Below are 10,285 nucleotides of genomic sequence, written 5' to 3'. Positions count from 1 at the left end.
CAGTCCCCATCTACCTGATTTTATTTTATGCTCCGCTAGGCCGACTCCTTACTTCCGATATGCCACATCGCTCTAAGACAAGCACCGCTGATCCGTGTGATTGGCACTTGTTGTAGGTAACCCTGCAGCGCTTCTCACCACTAAGCCGATGGCTCCGCCTCCCCAAATTGTAGTACACAATCGGTACATGGTTCTGGGAACAGTAGAATCGATGAGACGCATCTGTGAGAATCTTGCAAACACTGTTTCTGAGTTCCGAGTGGCTTTCGAACCACTGAATACAGTGTGATAGACGATATAGAAGGGTGACCAGGGGAGCGGTGCAAGAGATGCTCAAACGAGGAGGTACACAGGAAGACCTCGTAACGTACCAAATCACGTGGACCTCCAAGCTCCTACGGAATGTACCTTAGCCGCTTCTACGACCTCCAAAACCTTCCGTACGCTAGCAACAGTGGTATGGATTACTGCGACTTAAGGGAGGACACGGAGAATCGCAAGTCCTCTACTTCAGATAACGTAAGCATTAAATTGAATAGAATAATAGTGCTAAACAAAGCAGCTAGGCGCTGGATACCTGTGAAAGTCCTTTCCCCGTCTTATATTTAAAAGCAAGACTTAATATTCCAACAATTTATATTGATACCATCTGATGTCAATGAAATCACGATTTTGAACAAACCGTTTATCAATTTACTACCATCGCATGTGAACATCACGGGTACAAAGTGTACAAGTGGCACACACGATGTGTGTGCTCTAAAAATATGGTTCCATATTTTAAAAATGGTACCCTATTTTGAGGTAGAAACCATAAGATCCCCAGAAGACTAGTAGTAGTGGCAGTAGCAGGAGTACGAAAAAGGGACATCGAGGCTTCCCTAATCACATGCCAAAATTGTCAGCATTGGGCAAGAGGAGATCATTGCAGCCCGACCGGTCACTTTTACTCTCCTCCACCGCCGGGTGGCCAGCTGTTGCCACAGCCACCGCTGCCGCCGCTCGGTTTAAGCGCATGTGCGCCTCCACCAGATCGTTGGTGGCCAGAGCGGCGAGAAGCGAGAGCTCGCCCGCTATCACCACACCAGCAACAAGACGAGCAAGGTGTTCGGCGGGCCGTTCGAGAGATAAGTCGAGCATCTCGATACAGGCGCGCTGCGCGGGGAGCCGTGTGCCTCCGCCAACTGTTCCTACCTCGATGCAGGGCATTGTCACACTGGCGTACAGACTCCCGTCCTCCTCCACCTCAAGTTGTGTCAGGCAGGCGCTCGAGTCCACCACCTATCGTTCATTAAATAGAATCGTTCAACGGAAAAAGTGTAGCTGACACGAATATTTTGGAGTAGCTAGATAGAAGAAAAAAACCATTCTGTCCTCAATGAGGTATTAAGTGATCTGCAAGTCATTTAAACCTGCTATCAGTGCAGGTACACAAAGTAAATGAAGGAATAGTTCAACCTAGAGGATTACATGGAATCTCGTCGGTGCCATATGATACCATATCCAAAAAGCAAACAAAAGCCCGAAAACCATTGGAGAAATAAAGAAACGAAGGTCGAGCATGAGAAATAATTGTGATTGAGTACATCCGGGAGCTCGCAGTGATAATACAGCCCTAGCCTGAGAAATCACGAACCAACTTATCCAAATTGGGTTGAGGTAGACTATTCACACCACAAAAGCATAGCACTTTATGAAGCAGAGTAGAAGCCTCAGTGAAAGGAAGTGTTACCGAGAAGGCAGGGTAGAATGGCCAATACTTCAGCGAGTTAAGAGCCAATTTTCCAACTCCCTAGAACCGAAGAAGGGCCTGGAAAAGCCGAATATGGATGGCAACGCCAAAGCAAAATTACCGATTTCTCGACGACCAATATATCCATGGATAATGAGGCTAACGAACAATAGAAACGATGTTTCATCTAGCAAACTGATATTGTCCACCTCTTTTTTCCAAGGTCAAGAAGTACCTGCGCGAGATCTTGTCCAGTAGCCGCGAAGAGTGCAGCCACGAGATTGGCAGCGTGGGCATTGCAACCGGCCATGCCGGGCACACCTGCCATCGCGGAGCCCGTCCAGTGCTTGACGCGCGCCAACCGCGCTATTCGTGTCGGCTCAGTGTGGAAAACCCGCGATATCACCCGACCTGGCAGTCGCGCTTCCGCCAACACTGACTTGCCTCGACCCAGGAGGTGATTTATCACCGCTGACTTCTTGTCCGTGCACATGTTGCCGCTGAGAGACAACACCTGTAGGGGAAAAAAACAACTGCATTATCTCCCTTGGGGTAAGCACTGGTAGTGGTGGCAGATATTTCCACTCTTTATGGATCAGTTTCTGTATTAGAAGAAAAAAATGATCCATTTTAGCGATCGGACTATCCTTCCGTTTGATAAAACGCAAATCCACAGACTTCTCCAAGGAGGAATTGGATGACGAGGTCTACTCGGTAATCGACCGAAGGCCAAGACGGCGAACAATAGAAAACCAACTTGCTGGTAAATTATATCATGGAGTTCCGTTTATACCAGCTATGCTGTGGCGACAGTGGTAGCAAACCCACTCAAAAAATAACAACAGTCCCGTTTTCACTATGGCGGTGCCATGTCAGTCATGGAAAAAAGGCGGCTGGTGTGGATACATCAATTCACGGATGCGCATGATAGAAGTGTTACCAAGACCACATCAAGTTTTGGACAGCATCTTCATCTCCATTTCTGTATGATAGTCAGCAGTGGAGCGGGGATGAGTTTAAACAAACGGAAATCATCAATCAGAGCGTTCACGATTACAATGTTTAAACATTCGACTATGGCCAAAACACTTATACTTCCTCATATTGCAAGAAGTGGTGAACAAACCCAAGTTGCAGCTGAGTGGCATCAGAATGGTTACACACCGAAAGTATATCTGTGAAGGTACATTAGAACCCGAGGTACATTTCAAGGATTCCCTTTTCGGAAAAAATAACCCCCGTGAATAGCAGTTGGCATACAAAATAGCTCGTGACAGAACTCGCTCGGCCTTCAGCAAATAAATCCTCGCAGCATAAGTCCCAACTGGGGATGCTGTTGGTTTTAAATGTTCACCCGAGCTCATAGGGCTCAAAAAAAGTTAAGCAATAGGGAACACAATAAAGAATACACTACCAGTGGGCTCCCATGATACTCATGCCTTGTAGCCCGCATGAGAGTTACAACCAGCCATAACACAAAGTTGAACCTAAAACCACACGGACCAACTTAATCGCCCGATGAATCCAAGTATATGACACAAACGTTTACACCATTACAACCTGAAGACAAATTTCGATAGACAAATAAGCCCTAACGGAGTCTGCGGGAACAACTCGAGCGTTGCGGAATAGTTATGCAGCAAATTCGAATTTGTGATCAAAAAACTGCCAACTCACCTGCATACGAGGAAAGTACTTGCCGAGACATCGAAGCGCCCGCTCAGTACCTTTGCTCACCATATTCATTCCCATCGCCTCTCCTGTCCGCGCGGCGAAGCGCAGATGGAGATAGCGGCCCACCTACAATCAGTAAATCAGCACAATTGTGGGACAGAGACAAGGCCATAAGGTCACCTAGCACGTGGGCGGATACACACTCACGGGGTTGGGAAAGACGGAGACAAGATCGGCATATGAACTGGTCTCATTAAAAGCTTCCCGCAAGAGCTGAAAGCCCTGTGGCGACTCGATCCAGGCGATGCATTTTACTACCTCGCCAACAGATGGAAAGGCTACCACTGGAGCGCGAGTCATTTGATCCCTATCGAGTAAGGAGCAAGGTATCAAATCTCCCTGGTTCATTTAAGCAAACAGAGGAGGTGGAAATGTAGTGAACCGGCTTACACCTTACCTGAAGAGAGCAGTTCGCACACCGCCCGAAAGGTAGAGAGCTCGGCAACCGCGATTGGTGCTGGCAACTAGGCAGCCCTCGGTCGTAGCCAGAGGGAGGTAATGCTCCTGCCCGTCCAATAGCAGAGGACCCACCTTTCCCAGCGGAATTGGGATGTAACCAATCACCTGATCAGAAAGTACGGAATCGTCAGTAACATGATGAAAGCATGCACGGAGGAGTGAAGTTGCACATAAGTGCCTCCTTGATTATACCCAAAGCCCCATCTAACCGAGTTTTAGAGTATTTTCACTTCCAAACTGTGTACAAGCAAATGCGTGGTCGGCTTCTACTCCCATTGAAGTTTTGATCAGGACGATCAAGCAGTTGAAGTAGAAGATGCTATCAATGATTAAACACCGCTTTTGCTCCATACAGAATCTGCAGCAGATGTTTGTGGCCATGACCATGCCACCCAACATGGCAGTATTTCAGTCCCTCAGGGCGTTTTAGGTGGAAAAAGTGTTAACATGAAATGGTGCATTAAATTCACGTGCCAACACCTATGGACGAAAGGGGTAGATTTTGCCAGATAATGGAATGAATGATCCATCTCCTCAAATGCGATTGAAGTTCTACGTATTCCATGCTTATACGCGAAATAACAAATACACAAATTGAAAATGTTTGCGCTACTAGGCGTGTTCAGGTCAAACTAGAGCCCAGAAGTAGGTACTCATAGCTGGCACACATGGTGCAAGCCGGCCCGGTTGAGGTACAGTTAATGAAGAGGACAGGTAACAGTAGAGCGCGCATTTATACAAACGCGAATAAAAATTTCTTTTAAAAGGAAACGTAAACAATTTTCTGGACGACATCAGACAGTAGACGACTAGGCACCAGCCGGTGATGAACTCAACTTCGACAGCCATTCATGTGACTGACAGTCTATGCATTGAACTACTAAGTCCAAACAACCGACGACCACGGCCGGCACAGCGGGCTGTCTTAGGATGGTTCAGCCTTACAGACAGGCCCTGCCATGCCGAAATCTTATGGACACTAGATGAACACTGAAATAGGTGCATAAGTGTAGCAGGCACGATGTCCAAAAATAAATGTGGTTTCAACTCCTTGAATTTGGGTTTTTCCCCCTCATTTCCTTTCGATGATAAGTTCCGCTCTATTGTATACACAGGATATAGCTTAAAACATTGAGAAAAAGTTTGCCGAGGTGAATGTTAACGGATAACGAATGATACACGCTGGGTGTGCCGAACTCTGACCTTGAAAGTTTCGCCCTTGGTAACTGCCAGCATGAAGGATCCCCAGCTGTGTTTTCCCAGCTATATCCCTTCAAGCAAAAAACGTCGACTGAGAGAGCATACGCAAAGTAGAGATCTCCTAGTAGTTTCGAGAAATTCTTTGATACATGTGAAATAAAGAAGTTAGAAGAAAGTATGAATAATTAGGAGAGGCAGCTCCAGAACTAACTCTTTTACTGTGGCAGCATACAGTGTGATAAATAACTACGGATGTTGCATTCTAAACGGACCCAAGTGCTAAACAGGTGGGTCGTGATGGAAAACATGGGTGTGAGATTTCCTCAAAACACGGTTTTATGAGATCCAAAAGGCAACTGCGCAAGACGAAAGTAAAAAGGCCCTAATAGAGGACTGGGAAGATAATCAAAAGCGAGCAAAGTGGCGAAAATCCAACCGAGTTGTCAAAGTTTCCTTTGGAACAGCTAGCATTAAGAGAAAGCAAGTTTTAGCCGATGATGCAAATGTAATTTGAGACGCCGACTTAAAATCGAGCTCAACTTCTTCTGAGGCAGTGAATAAGCGGATAACAAGTGAGCAAGGCTGTGGTGTCTAAAGAATTTATAACGACAGTTTTGATGGTGGCCTCTCACCTCTTCACAGCACTGTCCCATGACAGGTCGGTAGTCGTAGTTGGCGAAGGGGATGCGATCAATGGAGTGGGGATTGCTGAGACGCGTGGCTAAGTCCTGACGGCGTAGAGCTACCGCACGCGGAAGGCTCTTCACCGCTGTCTCCAGATCACGAGTTTTCAGACGGCCATCGCGAATCAACCGCAGCACCTCCGCGTCTGACAACGCTGATACCTGTCCGAGGTTACACAGAAACAAATAATGCTTACGCATGCAAGTACGTAAATATAAAGGAGCAGATTTCCAAACAGTAAAGAGAGCAAACAGCATTGGAAGATAAAAATAGGTACCACATCAGGGTCTTCAACACGAGCTTTCACAACACACTCGAGTTTGGGTGATTTGGGAATGACACCGTTCTCGTTCTCATCAGCTTCATTATCGCCGTCATGGTGGTGCTGATTTTGGTGATACAAGCTAGCCGGTTCGATGAATAAAGGTGCTTCAATAGGAGCTCCCAGCTACAATGAGAAGGAAGGCAACAAACTCTTCATCCTACAACCACAATGAAAGTGACTGAGCATTTAGAAACACTATTATGGGTTCATTCAGAGATATACCCACTAGTGCATCAGTGGGAAGAACGTCGGTATATTCCGATTCAGAGCGCATCCTTGATCTGCGCAGCTTCGGTTTGATGCAGATCTCGCAAGTGCAATCCAAGGCAAAAAGGTGCTTTAGGCGACAGAAGAAGGAGACCAAGATGAGATAGGAGCCAATGCATAACCACACACTCATAAGAGTGAAATAATTAGCCAACATTTTTGGAAAGCCACCGAAATACGCCGTTTGAGCAAGTGATTGTGCCGCTAAAATAGCATTGAAAATAACCAACGCCGCAGCCATCGAAAGATAGGCAGTATGCCGATTACTTGAGTACACCGATTGGAAAAGCCCCGCATCATACTTTTGTGGAGGCGGTTCAGATTCAGAACGTGTACGACTACTTTCCTTTAAAATAAAGTGCGGCCTAAAAAATCAAAACCCAATAAGAAACATGGAAAACCTACATGCGAAAATCAAAAAAACCAGCATTTTGTGGACTATTTGCAAAGTTTATACGTGTTAAAACGGGGAGAAGACTGAAAGTTGCTACAAAAGCAACAGTAAGGTGAGTTTTCAAACGTTCACAGACGATGCCCACATCAGATTGAGGCCAATGGCTAACGATATTAAACAGCAGCAGTTTTATAAAATGGTCCAGCACGACGTTGTCCATTGTAGAGAAGAAGATGACGGCTTCTTCCGAATGAAGCTTGAGGTAGTTCTCATGATCGAAATGAGGATAACCCGACATGGGAGCAGTGAGACTCACCTAACACAAATCCTTATTAACACTAAAACTCACTTTTATGAGACTTGATATGAAACTCCAATCAATAAAAATAAACGCCAACCCCAAGCCAAACAAATCATGGTAAGTTAAGTTCCCATTCAGTCCAGAGCTAACTATAACCGACGATATCGCACAAAGGAGGAAAAGACGGTACAAGCGACGAGCACGGAAATTTGTTCCAAGTCGGTATAAGGTGGACTTCTCGAAAAGACTTGAAGAGCGGAACTTTATGGCTGATATCAGGACGCAAAACAGCGAGAATACCATTGCTTTATAATGTAAAATCATAAAGGGGAGTATTTCGCGCGAATCCAAGTGCTTGAATAGGATAGAAGCGCAGTACGCGACGCAAGCTGTCCATATAAAAATGGTCTTCAAGGGGTGGAGCAGACTAAAATAACCCAAAAAAAGGGTCATTGATCGGCACATGCGCGTCGACCCAAACTCCATCACTCCAACCATTACTTGATTTAAAAATCGCGCAAACGCCTCGTAAATGCAATACTCAAGGCCGTCATATTTCGAAGCATATTCAATATGAAGCCTAGAAATACGTCCAAGCGTGCTTCTAAACAAATATTTGCATTTTACTTGTGATTTGTTTTGTGTCTAGGCTTGCGCGCTAATTCTAGAAAAGAGGGTGCTTGCGTCTTTATATAACACGACGCGCGATGGTGTCCAGGCTTTTGCCGCCGCTACTCCGAAAGGGTTTTTTAAGTTGTTTGCGACGTGAAATTTCCCCTTATGGCACTTTAATACCACCGACACCAGGTCTGTTACTACCATCGCTTCCCATCAACCCACTAGTACCGAGGTGTCTTTCGGACCGCCCAAACTTTTGCGTCATTCCTGTGAGGAATAGCACTGTATTTACTTCCTTACCGGGTGATGTTATTTGGGAAGGTGTAACTGGTCCGAAAGGCAGCACAAAAAAACGTGCTCGTGGTAAACGCCGTGTAACGAGACCCAAAATCGATCTTAATCGCGGTCAACGTCTTGGTGGCAATCGCGAGGGCTACTTATGGCCTGGGTTGAATGCCCCTCTGTATCGTGAATCCACCTTACAGAAAGTTCAGAAGGTAAACTGTCATCAATTTTGTGCCTAGATACGTAGTCAGTCGCTATATATGGGCTTTGTTACCTGTCGTGATTCCGTCATTTGATCGCTGTGTTTCGACATACCGTTTGACACAGTGTGCTTGAGTCAAGATGTCTTATCATCTCCAATATCTAGGGCGATGTAAATCAAGAATACCTGAATAAGTTAGAGGAATTGAGAAACAAGTCAGCTGTGAAGAAGAAAAGAGTAAAATTACCCCCGCTTCTTCGTGGCTGGACTGGTGCAAGCATGGGTGGTCAGTCCTTGGGACCTTTGGATTCCGGCTCTCCAGGCTTTGATACACGTGTTCTTGAACTTAAAGTATGTTTCTTTTAGATTTCTTGACACTTTGGGTCATAACTTTGGCCTTTCGTTTGTTGGTAATGCGAGGCAATGTGCCGTTACTTTTCTGTTTAATCTTAATAGGCTGTATCCACAATGACCGCTACCGTTGGTCGCTATCGACGGTTTTCTGCACTGGTTGTGGCTGGCAACGGACGAGGTGTTTGTGGCGTCGGAAAGGCCAGATCAGTCACCTTACGTGGCGCCCTGAAACGGGCGAAAAATCGTGCATTCCTTAACCTTATTTCCTTTAATTTGAAGGAGAATCGGACGCGTGAGTTTTTCATTGTCTCCTATATTATTCTGATGGCATATATCCTAAGGGAAATGCTTCTTTTGCACTCGTGTATGCAATAGTGATTCACAACTAAGTACGAGAGGATATTTTAAGCTAGTTTTGCTTCCCTTCATCTTGTTTACGGTAAGCATCCTTCCAATATCGAAGCAATATGCTCTAGTGAATATAGTTCGTTAAATCAACTATCTGAATAACTAAACTGCCTTCAACTTCTTCTTGTGGTTTAAGTCCAGTCTCCTTTTTATTGCAGTATGGCATCTTGGCCACGTTCGAGAGTGGCACACTACGATCTACGCTACACCGAAGCCCGAAGGTACCTTTACTTTGTTCTAAATGCTTATTCTCACGTATTAGAATTGTTTTTAAATATTCCAAAGACCCTAGAAGCAACTAGTCCGTAAGAATTTGCTATTGTTTCTGCAAGTATCGTTTCATCCTCTGCATGATCTCTCACGACGCAGTCTTTAGCAGTTGAATTTGTGGTACCTATCAGTCCAATGCTTCTTTCAGGCCACGGCTTAGTATGTCACCGAGCAATAAAGACACTGTGTGATCTCATCGGCATCAAAGATATGCACGCCAAGGTGGAAGGGAATACGAAAAACTACCTCTCCATCGTACGCGGATTCCTGCGCCTGCTAAACGAACAGGTACGATCTCCTCCTGAGTGCAGCCTCTGCAAATCCTGGCACCTAATCCTTCCTCTTCCGTAGGAGAGCTACGAGGATGTCTCCAACCGCCTAGGTATGCACGTGGTCGAGTTCAGCAAGGACTTCAACTCCGTGCCACGAGTTCTCGCCTCACCACGGGCGGGCATCACTCAGGACTGCGTAAGCTATGCTGGTTTGAAATCTGACCCGTTGCTGGGCTCCCGGCCACCACCAAAGCCGCCCAAGGCGGGCAACCGCTATCACATTGATTTGCTATCGTTGCACGCGTTTTGGGAGGCCCAGGAAAAGGAGCACGGGGAGCGGTCCCCCCTCCTGATTACCAAACCTGGTTATCGGAGCCCAGTCCCCAAACCCGACCCTGAGTTCGATCCCATTGATCACCTGCTGGATGAGGAGGACGAGGCAGAGGAGGAGGTGCAGCGCCTCTTGGAGCGCGGAGAGAGGGATTTAGATGTGATTATCACGCTGAAGGGTTTGGTGCCTAATATCAAGAAAAACCCACTACCCACGTACCTGTCCTCGGCTGGAGTTCTCAAACGCGCGGCAGAGCGGCATCGATACCGGAACCAGGAGGCAGCCAGGCGCGAAAGGATCGCCTACGCCAAACTGGATGAGCAGTAGAGACGCCGCCCAAGCGACCTCAATTTGTACACTCACCAATTTCCCACTGGATATCTACTGTTTTCAACATTTTTGGAACTTATTACCCTAGTGACGTACCGTCAGCCCCTACAGAAAATAGC

At 46.3% G+C, this 10,285-nt stretch overlaps 1 protein-coding gene across 1 annotated transcript; it reads left to right on the top strand. All coding sequences in view use genetic code 11, as the record gives it.

The window, feature by feature from the left end:
- Window positions 1-7,803: 7,803 nt before the first annotated feature.
- Window positions 7,804-10,163, top strand: EGR_02819 (28S ribosomal protein S5; the record flags this gene model as incomplete). Its single annotated transcript, XM_024492068.1, has 6 exons — window positions 7,804-8,211; window positions 8,367-8,552; window positions 8,658-8,847; window positions 9,122-9,184; window positions 9,382-9,521; window positions 9,585-10,163. The coding sequence occupies 6 exons, from the start codon at window positions 7,804-7,806 to the stop codon at window positions 10,161-10,163; spliced, it is 1,566 nt and encodes a 521-aa protein (XP_024353562.1).
- Between the last annotated feature and the right edge of the window lie 122 nt (window positions 10,164-10,285).

Source organism: Echinococcus granulosus, assembly GCF_000524195.1.
Source record: "Echinococcus granulosus chromosome Unknown EG_S00013, whole genome shotgun sequence".
In the NCBI taxonomy this organism is placed as follows: domain Eukaryota; kingdom Metazoa; phylum Platyhelminthes; class Cestoda; order Cyclophyllidea; family Taeniidae; genus Echinococcus; species Echinococcus granulosus.
Note: the sequence above shows the minus strand (reverse complement) of the source record. Positions and strands in the feature narration are given on the sequence as shown.